The 16,806-nt window shown below is 48.9% G+C and overlaps 1 protein-coding gene across 2 annotated transcripts in view; it reads right to left on the bottom strand.

The window, feature by feature from the left end:
- Window positions 1-1,660: 1,660 nt before the first annotated feature.
- SHISA9 (shisa family member 9) overlaps window positions 1,661-16,806 on the bottom strand; it is a 261,789-nt gene continuing 246,643 nt past the window's right edge. For both annotated transcript variants that reach the window (XM_056107413.1, XM_056107412.1), the window contains one exon: window positions 1,661-2,118. In XM_056107413.1, the coding sequence (XP_055963388.1) occupies window positions 1,736-2,118 (383 nt within the window). In that variant the 3' untranslated portion in view covers window positions 1,661-1,735. The remainder of the gene's footprint in view (window positions 2,119-16,806) is intronic.

A 16,806-nucleotide genomic window follows, 5' to 3' on the forward strand; every position in this document is an offset into this window, starting at 1 on the left:
AATCCTGGAAGCCGAGGTCTCCAGGAAGTACCCCATCATCAGCAAAGAATGGAGGAAAATCTCTCCCCTTCAATGTCATCTCGTTGTTCTCAAGCCCCCGACTTTGGGTTTCCACTAATCATAGAACTGGCAGGAAACGGTCTTTGTTGGAACCCCTGAGACCTACTTACTTGCTATGACAACAATCTGGGGAGTTTCGGAAGGGATGTGTGTGAATGCACTGATGTATCCAGGGAGATGATTTGAGGGACAGAGCGAAGTATGGGACCCAGACATGTTCGATTGGTCTTTATCAATAAGACAAGGTCTTTTTCAATAAGAAGGAAAGTATGGGAGGCCTTTGGACCCTGTGGGCAGCAGGGGGGAATCTCTGACATTGGGGCCCCCCTGACATTACAGCAAACCCCTTGGAGTGTGGGGGAGACTTGGGATCACCAACAATACTGCAGAAACACAGGAGGGAGGAAAGGCTGAAAGGACGGAGGCTGCACACGGGCACGGGACAGTCATTGAACAGAAACACATTGAAGGCACCACCCACGCTTATGACATTTTCAGTCCAAAGCAGTTGAAGATTGGCAGCGGCGGCGGCAGCTGAAAGGGGGCAGAGGGTCGGGGATCACCAGTTCCTAGAGGATTTGGTTCTGCGTCCTGACTTGTCTGGGAGGCAAGAAGGAATCTCCAGAACAGCGAAGAAATCTCCAGAACACTGAAGGAATCTCCAAACCACGAAAGCTCTGGGCCTCATCTTGCCTCTAGTTAACTTTTCAAAGGTGATTTTAAAAAAGTGGCAGTCAATATCGTGGTTGATTTCCTGCCTTGAAGATGGAGGGGTGGCGGGGTCAGAGATTAATTTGCTCTTTTTTGTCTGCTTTGTAGTGGGCTTCTTTTTTTTTTCTTTGCAAAAAAAAAGTGTCATGTGAAAGTCTCTGGACCCTGGCCCCTCCTTCCAACACCAGCACCTGCTCCTCCTCCCCTGTCCCTGGCCAATCTCTTTGTAGATGTTCTCTAGCACATGCTTCCTTTCCAACTCCATTCGGAGAGTTCAGGGTCTATGAATGCTTTTGTGAGCTGAAGTGTGTGTGTGTGTGTGTGTGTATGTGTGTGTGTGGTTTTGTTTTTTGCTTCCAACACTGGCGATGTGAATATCACTGTCAGTAGAATGCTCAGAGTCCAAGGAGAGTCTCATGAGCTCGTGGAAATCTGGGGTCTGCATCTCTTCTTGGAATGAGGCTGACGATACACTTATGCCTCCCCCGACGACTGCTCTTTTCCAGAATATTCTGCGGGTCCTCTCTCACTCTCCATCTCTCTCAGCCTGATGTGTGTCCAATGCTGGGACATGCCAGAGGGCAATTTCTCTCAATTGTGCCCCTTGCCATATGCCCCTCACGCAGAAGAAAAAGAGTAATGAGCCCCACAGAGTGGGCAGGTACTCAAGCCACCTGGGATGGGGATGGGGGCTGCGGTGGAAAAAGCAAGCCTCAGTTTCCCCCTGGGCTGTCTTGCTCAACGTTCAGGCTTCAGTCTTGCTCGGTTGCCCATCATCACAGGTTAGGCAGGACCCAGGAAAGACGCGATTTCACGTCACTGGTAGGTGTATCATGTGGAGGGTGAGTGTATAGGTTGACATTGGGGACTGGGGGATGAGGATGGAGTGGACTGGGTTATTCTTTAATATTTTTTGCCTCTCTCAGTTGAGTGTGGTCTCCAGGATGCTCTCCAGCAGGAGAGCTCAGACAGTCACCTCTGTTTTGCTGTTGGTGATGAAGTATGGCTGTGGGGGTGGATAGTGCTGGGGGCGAGGTCCCAAGGGGTCACCGGAGCCTGACTCGGCTGTCCCCAGCTTGGTCTTGTTGCCATAGCCCTGACGCCGGAGAGACTGCTCGTTGGGGTCCCAGCCCTTGAAATTGGCGGTGGAGGAGTTGTAGGCCAGGGGATGGGGAGGCATCTTGTTGGCACGGGACTTCTGTCCATTCTGCTTGGCAGGGCCGTGCTCTGGGCTGAAGGCCCGTGGCTCATTCTCCAGGTGCACGGGCTGCAGGGGGAGGTTGCCCTTGGCCGCCAGCTCTGTCAGATGCCGGCGCTTAGTGTAGAAGTCATCGTTCACCTTGTCAGCTGTGTAGGCCGGCAGACAGCGGAGGGTAAAGGAGGGAAGCCAAGACAGGGAGAGAAAGGAGAGAGAAAGAAAGAGAGAGAGAGTTAGAAAGAGGTCCTCAAGCCAAGAACAGCCTCCCGACAGGTACACAGCATACACATATGCACACTACAAATTCCCGCTGGACCAGACAGATAAAGGCAGGCATGTGCTTCCCACAGACAAAAGCCGGAACCAGAGGGGGAGTGCTCCCTAACAGAATCTCGAGCCCCCTACCACTGAGAAAAACATGTCCCTACCCCAACTACACAGGGGCTCTGCTCTACACAGCTTCCTTAGAAGACCCAAGGCCCGTGTCTCCATGATTGAAAGAGTGGGTTCTCCTTGGAGAGAACCATATTGGAAGATTCCTTCCCCACGATGCTGGGAAATTCCTACTCATCACCTCTCTGTCCAACACTTGCATAAATTTTCTTTTGCTCCTCCCCTGGAAGAGAAGCGAACACAGACGGCTATCAGCTCTAGTGTCTGCTTTTGTCTTTGGTTTTGGCGGTTGAGCAGACCTGTGTTCAACCCCCAAGCTCTGTCACCCGAGTGGTAATATCCCTCTGGCTAAACAACTTGGTTTCCTTGGCTTTTGCAGGAGGCAAATCCTCACAATGAAAAGGAATGTTCCAATGGGTGGGTTGGAAGATTAGGTGAGATGACAAGGAAAAAGTGCTTAGCCCTTCCTGGCCATCATTAGCCTCATTGTCATGATAATAATGGCTTAATTTCTCATGAGACATGTTATCAAATATGTTTCCATGATGTTATACAGGACTCACAGACAGCATTTGAATGCCTCTATAATATTTCATTGAATGGAAATGTAAAAATCAGTCTTCCTGTTGAAAGGTCTGATTGTGCTCCTATGTGCCAATATAAATAAAGCTAGGATGGGCATCTTCTAGGTTAAAACTTTCTTTGTACATTTTAGGATTTGGAAGAACACTAATAAGATTTCCTTCATCTGCACTAGGGGTGACAAACTATGGTCCAGAGACCACATCAGACATCTGTTGGTTTTGTAAACCATATTTGACTGGCATCTCCCACTCTTAGGTGTCTGGGGTCATGGCTGCTCTCTGTTCTGGTGTGAGGAATTTGAGAACTTTGGAAGGAAACTGCATGGTCCACAGAGCCTGAAATATTTACCATCCAGCGCTGAAATGAATTACCTGGTGTGGAATTACTTTGCTTAAGGATGTAAACATTAATAAGACAGTAATGCATGTGACCAACGATGCTAAGTCTGTATCTATTTCCATTCCATTTCACACTGCAAATTAGAATGATTTACTTTTCTTCCTTTTATCCCTTCCCCCATCTAGTTTCCCTCCCTTCCTTCCTCTTTCCAGGGGCAGTTGAGCTCCCAAGTTCCCTGAAAAATACTCAGTCCGGCTGGGTGGGCAGGAAAGCTTCATCCTCAGGCCAGTGATGACCTGGTGAGGTGCCAGGGAACTTGAGATGCTGGGGTTTGAAACCAGGGTTTGCTACATGCGAAACATGTGCTCTGAGCCTTTGAACTATCTTCCTGGACCTTCCTTTTCTTCGTCGTTTCTTTCTTCCTCATTTTCTTTTTTTCCTTCCTTCTGTATTTTTCTGATCATCTGATAAGAACTTTATTTTATTCCATAGCGCTTTTATGATAAGCTCCTTTGCAGTTGTGAAATTTATTTTTTGGGGACACTTCCTTAAACACACATCTCCTGGGAGACCAGAAACTTTGCTGCTCTTTCACACACTAGTGCAATGCCCCATACCGTCAGAGGGGTGAGACGTCCAGGGAGACCACAAAAGTCCACTTTTCCTCTCTCAATAGATCTTTACAACACCCTCAGGAAAGAGGCAGGGCAGGTGAGAATTAGAACATCAGCCTGACAGATTAGAGGAGGCTAAAGCTCAGACCCATGCCATGATTTCACTAAGGTGATCCACAACTAGACCCTCCCTCCAGGGTATAAGACTGGGTACTTTTGAAAGGCCATCGAGGGACAGCTTTAAACTCTGAAACTAAATGGGTCAACATTCCCTGCCTGGCTGTGCTGGGTCAGAGCAGAAGTTCACTGATCCGACTCTGTCCAGACTCTACCGCCCAGCCCCCCACGAAGCCACGTGTTTATTTGTCAAGCTGCACACCATCGAGTGTCTACCCCTGTGGATGTGCCTTATGTGCCTTATGTGAACTGATTCCATCTTTCTTTCTTTCTTTTTTTTTGAATTTTATTGAATCACCGTGATGATTCTGTCTTTCAGGTGAAAGTTTGTCTTTATCTGTATTCTAGACCTGCCTGGAAACACGGCATGTTGAAGTCCAAAGGATCCTGGGAACCTGTGAGGGAGGTTGCAAAGGATACACACCTGCCTGGAATATCATGCATCCCTCGAGATGGTCGGGCTTAGCATCAAATTTAGCACCTCTTTCTTTCTGGAGGTGGTGTTTTGGGTCGCTGGTGCCCTAGTGTTCTGGAAGGGTGAATTGGTCTTCCTCCTTGAACTTCAAGCTAAGTATGCTTAACCCAGGACAGAGTCCAAGTAGCCATATCTGTACCCCTGAACATACTCAGATCTGCTCCCCGTCAGGCTCTTTCTTCCCCGCAACATGGGACCACAATTGAGTCACTCAAGCCAGACACACGGTGACCGTTGTTGATTTCATGCCCCTTCCCCCCACCCTCCCCAGTCATCCAGCACAACACTCAGTCACCATGCCCTTCCAGCTCCATCTGACAAATCTTCTCGAGCCTAATTCACTGCTCCCCAACCCCCACCCCGTTTCGAGTCTTTCTCTGCTCCAGCCACCAAACTGGCCTCCTGGCCCTGAGCTCCACCTCCTGTGCTCTACTCTGTCCACGGCACTTGAAGGGAAGTTTCTGAAACGTGACATTAATTGCATCTTTCATTGACCAACCCCCTCCAAACAATAGGTTCAGCCATTTCATTGTCCATCAAACAGGCACAGGCCAGGGGTTACATACCAGAAATGTACGGAGCTACCCGGACAGCCCCCACTCACCCTGCTCCAGGCTGGACACTCTTTAAGGGAGGCACAAAGAATGGCTACACAATCCCACATATTAAATTGAAGGATAAACAAAACTCTGTCTGGTGTGAAAAAACACAGGAGCAGGTCTCTGGCTGGTGTGAGAAGCAGAGGTTGGAGCTGAGATGTCTCACCTGACTTCATCCCACAGTCCAACCTCCCAGGGCTTCCCTCTGCACCCTATTTCTCATGTACCCTGGTGATGCGGTTTTAGAATTTTCCATTTCCACTTTGACATCTTCCTACTAGATTTTGAGTGCTTTTTGAGTCGGTCTCTTGCTTCTCCCTCCTTGTACTTATCAATCTGGGTGATAATATGACACAGGGGAAGCTTTTAAAGATCCCTACATCTTTCCCCCAAAGGAATTTAGTCTGAATCTCAGCGAGTAGGACCCACATCCAAAATTTCCAAGCCAGACCCTGAGCTGATGACTGCAACACACAACTGGAGTGAGTCACAGGAGGTGCTGGAGCAAACGCCTTGTCAGAGAACCGAAGGGAAGTGACCCCCTGCCTTTCCCCTCTAACCCTGACCTTGTGACCAGGACCCCTCACAGCGAGCCTAATGCCTTTCCATAGCTCACCTGCCAGCTGCCACGTCCCATCTATTGATGCGGTTGTTTCTACATGGTCTGTCGCTCCCAGTGAAGTTTCCTAATGGCAAGATGTGTTAGATTTGTTTTGTCCCTGTTGCATTGAGCACTCTGGTTCCTTGCAGCAATGAGATACTCGGTAAATATCCAGTGAACAGATGACTGAGTAAAACAACATGGGTCAGGAGTCTCTTACTATGAGTCACACTGCATTCTGCCCCAGCATGACTTGGCACTCTCCATCCCCATGACTCAACATCCTCCATTACTATGACTCAGCATTCTCCATTACCATAACTCAGCATTCTTATTATCATGACTCAGAATTATCCATTGTCATGACTCAGCATCCTCCATACTCATGACTCAGCATCCTTTACCCCATGACTCAGCATTACCCATCCCCATGATTCAGCATCCTTCACCCCCATGGATCAGTGTCCCCAACACCATCACTCAGCATCCCCCATCCCCAGGACTTAGCACCCTCCATCCCCAAGATCCTTTCTTCAGACAACAGACTAGTCTCACGCCTACTCAAAGCAAAGGGCGCATGAGAAGATTCTTCTTTCTGGTCCTGACATACTGCTGAGGCAGTAGGGGCCACAACAGCTGGGATAGCTGATGACTTCTCAAAGGGTTCTAAGGGAAAGCAGACACAGAGTCATTCGACTCTTGTCCTGTCATTGCAGATGCAGAAAGAGGCACCTGTTAGAAGGAATTATTGAGTATCCCCCGATTATCTACTCCACGCAACAACCCATAGCAGGTAACTTGGGAAATGTGGCCATGGGCGCTCTGAATAGAGGAAACACATCGGATTTGGGGCCATGAATGGAGCAGACTGGAAGGTGCCTGGGCTCTGGAATCAGACAGACCTGAGTCTAGGAGATCTCAGGAATGGCATTTAGCTCATACCCCTCTACAGCACTCCTCAGCTATTACGACTTGGTCCCAAATCACCACATGGCAGCAAAGAGCACTGTGAGGCAGCTCAGAGAACCGTGTGGCTGATCAGGACGGGGTCTATTAAGAGGACAGTAGTGGGATGACTAAAGAAGCACAGGATAAAATCCAACATTTACTGGGAGGCCACTCTGCCAGAGAGCCTGCTCGGCACAAAGAAGGCCTGTGTCCAAACTAACCCGCCCTTGCTCTTCTTTCTCTCCTCTGCTCCAGCTGTTCTGCAGGCTGGGGGCCTTGTCTGCCCTATCACACAGCATTCCACTGGGCCTGGATGTGCTTGGGATGAGAAGATGGATAAGGAAGGTTTCCTCGAAGCTGGAAGATTTTCTTTCAAGATAATTCAAAGCGGAGGAGAGGAACAAGATCTGCATTCCAGAAGAGGGAACAGGTTAAGAACCCAGCTGGACTCTGGGGGAATTCGTTCCCCCATGAGGTAGATTCTGTGTCCCTAATCTTTAGTCTGGTCTGATACTGCAAGCTGCAGCAGAGATTTTGACCACAGAGACAGTTTCTGCCACTGGATGAATGTGAAGAAGGAAGCACTGACCAGCCCTGTGTAGGCAGAGTCCTACTGCCCAGATGCTCACGGTCTCCACAGCCTGTTAACTGCCAGGAACCGGGTGAAACTACCTCACCATGCAACACAGCCCATGTGCCCACTGGCATCGGCTTTGAGGGAGACTGATCCAGCAACCCATTGATCCCCGCCCTCAGAATGTTCAACTGACCCTGAAACATGAGTCCACTGGAGCTGTTCTGTGACGCCATGAGGCAGTGGGGGAATTTGTTACACAGCAGTGGAAAACAGACACTGAACAGCATTTACCAGGAGGGACTGTGGAAACTTCTAGAGTGTGTGGGTATGGAAGCTTCCAGAAGGTGAATGACAGCCTATCAAGTAGAGTGAAGACAGTCTCTGGTTGCCAGATGATCTAATGTCCTCTAGGCAGGATTGTGTTCTTCAAATTTATTTATTTATCTAGCCCATTTCCATCCACTAGACTTTGCTCCAACATGAGTTTGTCATTGCTGCCTATAAAGTAAAAGTGTTCTTTCTTTCTTTCTTTCTTTCTTTCTTTCTTTCTTTCTTTCTTTCTTTGTTTCGCCTTATCAGGCAATTCTAAGGGCTTTCCCGCTCTGTGCTCAGGGATAACTCCTGGAATTTCTATATGAAGAACCAATGACTGAGTCACGGTGAGTGGCAAGCACTTTACCCCTGTATTATTATTATTATTTTCTTTTTGGGTCACACCCGGTGATGCTCAGGGGTTACTCCTGGCTTTGCACTCAGGAATTACTCTTGGCAGTGCTCAGGGGACCCTATGGGATGCTGGGAATTGAACCTGGGTAGGCCACATGCAAGGCAAACACCCTACCCGCTGTGCTATCACTCCAGCCCCCTTTCCCCTGTATTATTTCTCCAGTCCTTAATGAGTTATTTCCTTAGGTTGGGGGGGGGGAGGGAAACTGGGGACATTGGTGGTGGGAAATGTACACTGGTGAAGGAACACGTGTTCGAACATTATATAACTGAAACCCAATCATGAAAAACCTTGTAACTATATCTCACTGTGATTCCATTTTTTAAAGTTTTTTAAAAATAGAGTTATTGTCTTCTATTGGGAGGTGAGCAGCACACTCAGTGGTGCTCAGGGCTTACTCCTGGCTTGGAACTCAGTGGTCACTCCTGGTGATGCTCAGGGACTATGCGCAGTGCCGGGGATCAAAGTCAGTTTAACTGCACACACGGCAAGTGCCTTAGTGCAGTGGTATCTCTCCAGCCCTCAGTCTCCTTTTTTTTTTTTTTTTTTTTTTGCTTTCTTGGGTAACACCCGGTGATGCACAGGGGTGGGGTTACTCCTGGATCATGCACTCAGGAATGACTCCTGGCCGTGCTCAGGGAACCATACAGGATGCTGGGAATCGAACCTGGGTCGGCTGCGTGCAAGGCAAACACCCTACCTGCTGTGCTATCACTCCAACCCCTCTCAGAGTTATTTTCAAGATAATTTCAGGTCCAAAGAGGTGGCTGGTGGTTAGGAGATGATGAGCTGTTCCTGGAAAAAAGAAATGCGATTTTTCCTAGCCCCCTTGTATTCTGGGCCCCCTCTGCCTTAGATCCAGGGGAAGGGCAAGAAATGCCTTTCCAACTGCTCCCAGCTTTCTGCAGTGTCTCTCCTGTCTGAGTATATTAAGCAGCTCCCCGTGAAATAAACAACAGATCCATTGAGCAGCCTTGTAAGGCCCATTAATAAATGTATTAACCTAATCAACTCCGGTACCTAGTGGGCAGATGGCTGACAGGCCGACCAGGAAACAGATGTGTGAGCCTTTTAACAGCATTGGTCTTCCCTGGTTTGATTTTTCTTCATTTAAAAAGAGGAAGAAAGAATAAAAAAAAAAGTTGCCTTCTTTCCAATGAGCCTAATTGCCTTGAAGGAACCAAGGCTGTAAAATTAAACTGTGCCGTCCTCCATCTGTCTCCTTCTTAATTAGTGGCAGACGCTGTACAGGTGTGGGGTGGATGGAGCTTGGCTTCCATGGAAATGGAATGTGTTAAGGTAATAACCAGTTTTCAGAACGAGCTGCACATTGGAGGGATTCAGCAGGTGGCCTACCCCTGACCTTCCTTCCTCGGACCCAGGGTACCTTCAAGAGAACTTCCTGCAAATCATTCTTCCCTCACCCAGTGATATTTGTTGGATACAGGAGGTGGTGTTTACCTGCAAAGCCATGGCCCAGCTGCTAAAGCCCACGATGCCTCGTTTAACTCTGTCTTTGGTCCAAGAATATGACGACATACTTAACATGGAGTGATGTATCGCCTCATTGCACATGGGGATAAAAGCCATGCGGTAGTCCCCAAGGATGACATGACCTGGCCTGGGGTTATTTTTTCCCCCCTTCAACGTTTCCTCCATGAATAGATACCCATCCAGGATATTCATTCCCTCAAGCTGCCACAGCAAACGGCCATAAATGGGGTAGCTTAGAACAATAGAAACCAATTCTCTCACAGTTCTTGCAGCCAGAGTTTGGAATCAATGGGATTCACAGGGCCTGGAATTAATGGGGTTAGGCTTCTTCCCTTCCCAACTCTGTGAGGAGCCTGCCAGGACCCTTGACTTCTGCTGGCTGTAGCAATTCTGCATGCACTTTGCCTTGGCTTAACTACATTAGTTCGGCGCAGAGATCTCCCTCCCACAAGCCCCGCTCTCCCCAAGTCCTCCCCTCTTCTTCCAAGGACAAGGATGAGGATATGGGATAAACTGCTTTTTTTGGGTGGTGAAGGAGCTCCCAAGTGCCACTTAGCATACCTGGGGATCCTTCCTGGTGATTCTGGGCTGTCCAGTTTGATGGCTCAATGCTAGGGCATGAAGACATGATGCCGTTGGGCCCAGTGGTGCTGAGAATCACCCAGGACATCCAGTGGTGCTACAGAGGCCAACAGGATCACACCCAGAAATGCTCAGTGAATCATGTGGCATCCAGGGATCAGATCAAGGTTGGGTGCACTGGAGAGATAGTGGAGGGGCTGAGGCCTTGCATGGAGCTGCTCCTAGTCCAATCACAGACACCACATAAGGTCTCCTGAGAATTTCCAAGAGTGGTCCCTAAGCAGAGTTAGGAGTGAGCCCTGAACACCACCAGGTGAGGCCCCCAAACTAGCATTGGTCAAGTGCAAGGGTTATGCTTAACCCCCATGCTCTTACTCCAGTCCCCTATTTTCTTTCATCACCTCCCTATCTGGATGTGATCTTAGCTGGCATTATTTTTAAATTCCATTCTCAGTTATTTGTGTGTTTCCTGTCTCCTTTGACTAGAGATCATCTCCACCGAGGGGAGAAATTATACCTGCTTCACTGACTACCGTGTCCCAAACAATTAACCCAGTGCCAGGCGCCCAGGAGAGAAACAATAATATGTGTTTTTGCTGAAGCAAAGAAAGCTCTGGAGATATTTCAATTGCAATGACATTCTCTGAAAGATTAGAAATGGAAACGGATGTCTTATCTTCCTGCCCTCTGGGATGGTTAATTTTGTGTGTGTAGTTCACTGGTCCATGAGGCATCCAGATGAAACTCCCCCAAGACGAAGATATTTCTAGCCAAGATTAGCATTTGAATTGGTGGGATCAGCAGAGTAGACTGCCCTCCGCAATGTGGGGGCCATAATCCAACCCATGGAAGGCCTGAATACAATAACAGACGAAAGATTCAGTTCCTTCCTGAGCTGGAACCACAGTTTTCTTCTGCCTGTGGATTTACAAAATCAACTCCCTTGGTCTCAGGCCTTCGACTTGAAATAGATTTAGACTTCCCTGGATTCAGGCTCTTTAGTAGGAACTATAACAAGAGATATTTCTATATGTGTCCTGTAGGTTCTGTTTATCTAGAAAAGCCCGACTAATGCATATTGTCCATAGCACAGAAGATTAAGCAACCTGTATAGGGATAGAAGGATAAGGTTCGAGTTAATTTCCTGTATTTCTGAGACAGCAGCACCAGGCTACCATCCAGTTCCACCTCCCTGCAGAGACAAGAATGCTGTGTGACTAAGAAGTGCTCAGCATCTTGGCACAAAGTCAGGCCAGGAGGAGCGAGAGCAAGAGAAGACTTGGATGGATCAGGAGGTGGCATGTTAACGTCTCCCTCCCAGCATTCCTCGAGCTAAAAACTGAGTGAAAACTCACCCTTATTGACTGCTCTGATATAAATCCTTGACGAGAGAATTCACTCTTAAATATTCTCTCTGTACATGAGGAGGACACTCTGACCAAGCTCATTTTAGAAACAGGTCCATTATTTACTTCCCACTGCAAACATTAATGCCCAGAAGAAGTAGAGAGAGTATGGGGAATACTGTCTGCCATGGAGGCACGGGGAGGGTGAGAAAGGAGGGGTATACCGGGGATATTGGTGGTGGGGAATGTGCACTGGTAGAGGGATGGGTGTCTGATCATTGTGTGATTGTAACCCAAACATGAAAGCTTGTAACTATCTCACAGTGATTCAATAAAATAACTAACTAAATAAATAAATAAAACTAAAACCAAAGAAAGAAAGAAACCGGGTAGCTGAGAGTAGGGAGTGTTGGCAACTTGTTCCAATGATGGGATCTGAACCAGGACATTCAGTCCAAGTCCAGGGCCATATCTGTAGTTCTGACGTTCCCCACTTCAGGAAGAACTTGCTTGATTGCAGACAGCCTCATTTCCTTAAGAGGGATGGGCTGGAGTGATAGCACAGCAGGTAGGCCGTTGGCCTTGCACGCAGCCGATCCAGGTTTGATTCCCAGCATCCCATATGGCCCCCCGAGCACCACCAAGAGTGATTACTGAGTGCAAAGCCAGGAGTAACCCCTGTGTGTCGTTGGGTGTGACCCAAAAAAGCATTGTCGCACTGTAGCACTGTCCTCCCATTGTTCATTGATTTGCTCGAGCAGGCCCAGTAATGTCTCCATTTTGAGACTTGTTGTTACTGTGTTTGGCATATTGAATACACCACAGGTAGCTTGCCAGGCTTTGCCGTGCAGGCGAGATACTCTCGGTAGCTTGCTGGGCTCTCCAAGAGGGGCGGAGGAATCGAACCCAACTGGGCCGGGCTGGATGTGTGCAAGGCAAATGCCCTACCACTGTACTATAGCTCCAGCCCAAAAAGAAAGATAGAAAAAAAAAAGATTGTGTGGGTGTGTGTGTGGGGGGTCTACTGACAGGAACATAGTCTCCCCAAATTAAAGTCAATGGAGTGGCTATCATGCAGGAAAAACACCTTTCTGGATTCCTCCTTTCAAAGTCAGGAATCCGGGCATACACATGTAATATCCACTTTTCCAGAGAAAATAAGAAAATGTCCTAACTGGAAGTATGACAACGGGGGTGAGGTGAGTGTTTGGCTCCCCTTCAGAGCTGTGTGGATTAAAAGCCACCTGAGGCTGAGGGTCCGCCAGCATGGCTCTCGCTCACTCAGGCCCTCTCGGAGGTCTTTAACCCACATTAGCTCAAGGATGAGAACTCGAAGGCTTCCAAGCACCAGGCTCAGATAATATGCCACGAAGTTTGAAAGATGGACACCTGGGGTGTGTGTGTGTGTGTGTGTGTGTGTGTGTGTGTGTGTGTGTGTGTGTGATGGTAACATCTTCCTTACAATCTGCCTTAGAGAGCATGCTATGAGAGAACCATAACATCCTCAGGTCCCGGCCAGCCCGACCGGGTGAGAACCTAGCACCCCAGCCCATTTCTGTAGAAGCATGAGTCTGGGCAGGCCACCCAGACTCATGAAGCCTCTCGGAAAAGCTGAAAGCAGCATGACTGAGGGGGGCTGGAGATTGGAGAGGGGAGGAGAATCCCATAAAGTTCCTCGAATAAGGGAAAGTACCAATGGCCTTGCCTACTCCTAGATATTGAGGACATGCTAGCTGCTATTTCTAGCCTTGTCCGAAAGTAAATAAATAGATGCATGTTATGCACATACATTTATAATGAGGTAAATTAGAGTAATAAGAACCCCTTGGCAGGGGCTGGTGAAATAGTCTAAGGGTTAAGGCCCTTCACACCCCCCAGCCCAGTTGGATCTCCTGGCACCGCACTGCATCTGGTTCCCCGAGCGCAACAGGACTCAGCCCTGAGTGAGCACCACAAGGTGTGGACCCCAAAATATTGGAGCAAAAATCCCCTTTGCAGAGTAGAGTGGGGAAGTCAAAGACACAGGGCACCTGAAAGCACCGTCCAGTCTTCAGGACACGTGCTGGGGATCCTTGAATGTGAACCCACATTGGAGCAGATGTGGGAAGGAAGCCTTCCCTGCGTCTCTATTTTTTTTAAATTTTTGGGTCACACCCAGAGATGCACAAGGGTTACTCCTGGCTCATGCACTCAGGAATTACTCCTCACAGTGCTCGGGGGACCATATGGGATGCTGGGAATTGAACCCAGGTCAGCCGCGTGCAAGGCAAATGCCCTTCCCACTGTGCTATCACTCCAGCTCTTTCCCTGCATCTCTAATCTCTTCTCTTCTTCCATCACTTCCCAGGGTATGTGGCTCCCAACCTCCATTTCCCCAGCCCCCTCAGAAGCGCAGCTTGACCACAGGCTCGTCTTCCAGCCCTCTGTGGGTTAGTGGAAGCAGTGCCTCCCATTTTCATTTCACCTTTCTGACTCCAAAGAAAATGCCGGAGCCACAGAGGTAGGACAGGGCTTAAGGCCTGAGCCTATCCTCAGCACCACGGGTCCACTGAGCATCACACTGGACGATGAAGGCCTGGAAACACCTGAGAACTGCTTGAACGGGGGGGGGGGGGGGCGGATGGGGTCGGTCCAGACTATCCCTGGCACCACAGGACTAAGCACCATAACATCCTCAGCTCCTTGTATTGAACTGTCAGCCCGATTGGCCGAGAACCTCCAGGTGGGAACCCTGGGACTCCAGAGCACAGCTCACAAGTAGACTCGCACCCCCACCTCTACTGAAAATAAAGAACTTGCCTTGATTTGGACAGTTACTCTAACAGAGCAGAAAGGGCAGCTGGCGGAAGGTTGGTGCCCAGAAGGAGGAACCTGGCCCAGAGTGGCAGGTCAGAGCAGAGAGAAATAGAACTTATCTCCCCTTCAGCCACTCTTTATTATCCTTGAGGTCTCTGAGTTCAGTTGTTCGGGGTTTACTTCTTACTGATATAGAAGCATTCTGTGTTTCTACTCTTTCTCCCTCTCCCTTTAAGATTGGCTTCAAAGAGTAGAAGGTATGGGACAGTTCATGTTGAGAGAGAAAGAGAGAGAGTGAGAGAGAGAGAAGGATGGAGAGAGAGAGGGAGAGAGAGAAGGATGGAGAGAGGGAGAGAGGAGGGAGGGAGAGAGAAGTATACTATTCCATGACGTACGTTCATAGAGGTATCTCAGCAGGTAAACATGAGAAAGGCAGGGAGGGGTAGAGAAATAGTCCAGAAGGGAAGGCATTTGCCTTACACATGGCCAATCTGGGTTCAATCCCCGGCATCCCATATGGTCCCTGGAGCACCGGCAGAAGTAATTTCTGGGTGCAGAGCCAGGAGTAACCCCTGAGCATCGCCATGTATGACCCAAAAAGACAAAAAGAGAGACAGAGAGAGACAGAGACAGAGACAGAAATAAGGATAAAGGGCAAATTTTTCCCAGATAGGAGAGAGGAGAAGAGAGAGCTCAAGGTGGACTTTTCTGGTGAATGAGCCCCATTTCACCTGGCTCCAGGCCTCGCTGCAGAAGAACAAGTGGGCAGAAATCCCATTCGAACCAAGACCTAATGAAGCCCTCAGTTCTCCCCGAGGGCTCCCCTATCTTTGCTGGAGTCAAAGCTCTCAGAAAATTGGGCAGGTGAGTGCAGAATCCTGGCCCTTCGGTGCCTTCTGCCTGAGGGCTCCTGGCAGGAGGGAGTTGGGCAGCCTTTGCTCGGAAGGGTTACGAAGCAACGACTGGCTTGAGCTCTGCACGGCAGTGGCCCTGTCTGTGCCAGGAGCCTCCTTTTGTGGTGGCTGTAGGCTCTGTGAGTGTCCAGCAGGCTTCTGAGACCTCAGGCTCTTTTTCTCTTCCCCGAGGCAGCCCCGCTGTACAGTTCCCACTTTCTGAAAGGCAATGGAACAAAGGTGCATGGGCTCCTGCTCAGGCCAAGGCTGACAGCGCAGTCAGCTGCAGAAGGAGCCCCGATGGAAGTGCGCACGACTCTTGGCCTTTGCCTGCACTGTGACATTTCTCCTGGGCTCAACTTTGTGCGTACGAGGGTGAGGGGTTCTTCACATGCCGCAGAGCGGGGTTAACGAGCCTGCGTCCTGTTCACTTTCTTCCACTTTGCTGTAGCAAAAGTCCTGCTAGATACTCACAAAATTGGGGACTGCATGATAGATTAGTGCATGAATGATCTCATCTTTTTTTTTACATTTTCATTAGAGCACATTTACGATCCCCCACCACCCCCAATAAAAAAATAAAAGGAGATTCTTGCTTCCCCATTGTGAGATTCCAGGTTCATCCATCTGGCTGTTGGGAGTTAGCTTTGAACTGACATAGGAGTATTCTGAGATAGGACAAACAGGCTACTCTGGGGGGTGTCTGCTTGTCCCTCTGCCGTCATCATAGAGACTGTCATGAGAGACTGCTGGAACAGAGCTGCATCCCCCAGACATTCCAACCCAACCCAGTCTAGACCAGCCAACTCTCTGCTCTATGGGTGGATTCAGCCGAGATGAGACATTTCCCCCACATCATCCATCACTCACATTCCTGGTGTTAGTGCATCCCAAGCGAAATCCATTTCAGCCAGGAGATCTGAGGGTTGTTTGTTCCATGGCATTATTGAGGTGAGAGATAAATAATGGATACAAACACCATTTGATCCCCCATTTTCAGGTGCCCCCCTCCCTCCCCAGCCGTCATCCACATGGTTTGAAGGATTCTTCAGTGCTCTGAACTCCCAGGCACCAACAAGCAGCAACAGACAGTCCACTCCCTACATTTGACTGCCCTCACCTGGGTGACCTGTGCGGTGATGGATACAAGGTAAGGAATCAGAAGCAAGTCTAAGGTATCTGCCTATGAAGATGGGGGTTTTGGTGACAGAGGGGCAACGGGATCAATGACTCCAAATATGCCATCTTCTAGGAGAGGCAGTTGAAGTGATGGACTCAAAATTCCCAACTCACTTGACACAGCCCTGGGCATAGAGTACAGCTGTCCTGATTTCTGTCTGCTTGATTTTTCTACTTTTCTCCACTTGGCAGGAAAGGCAAGAGGATCCTCTCCAAATGCGGTGACCGGTTCCACCAAATCATTTGTTAAGAGAAAGTGTGTTTTGTGTCTACCATGGGCTGTGGTGAAAACCCTGCAAACTCATTTGTGGAATATAAAATAACATAATATGAGACTGACATCCAAGGATAGTAGACACAAGGGCCAGGAATATTGCTACATAGTTGGAAGCCTGCCTCATGAGCTGGGAGAGAAGGCAGCTGGGATAGCGAAAGGATCACTAAGTCAATGATGGTTGGAGGGATCGTTCGGGATGGGAGATGTGTGCTGAAAGTAGATAAAGGACCAAACG

This window comes from Sorex fumeus, unplaced genomic scaffold (genome assembly GCF_029834395.1).
Source record: "Sorex fumeus unplaced genomic scaffold, SorFum_2.1 ptg000165l, whole genome shotgun sequence".
In the NCBI taxonomy this organism is placed as follows: domain Eukaryota; kingdom Metazoa; phylum Chordata; class Mammalia; order Eulipotyphla; family Soricidae; genus Sorex; species Sorex fumeus.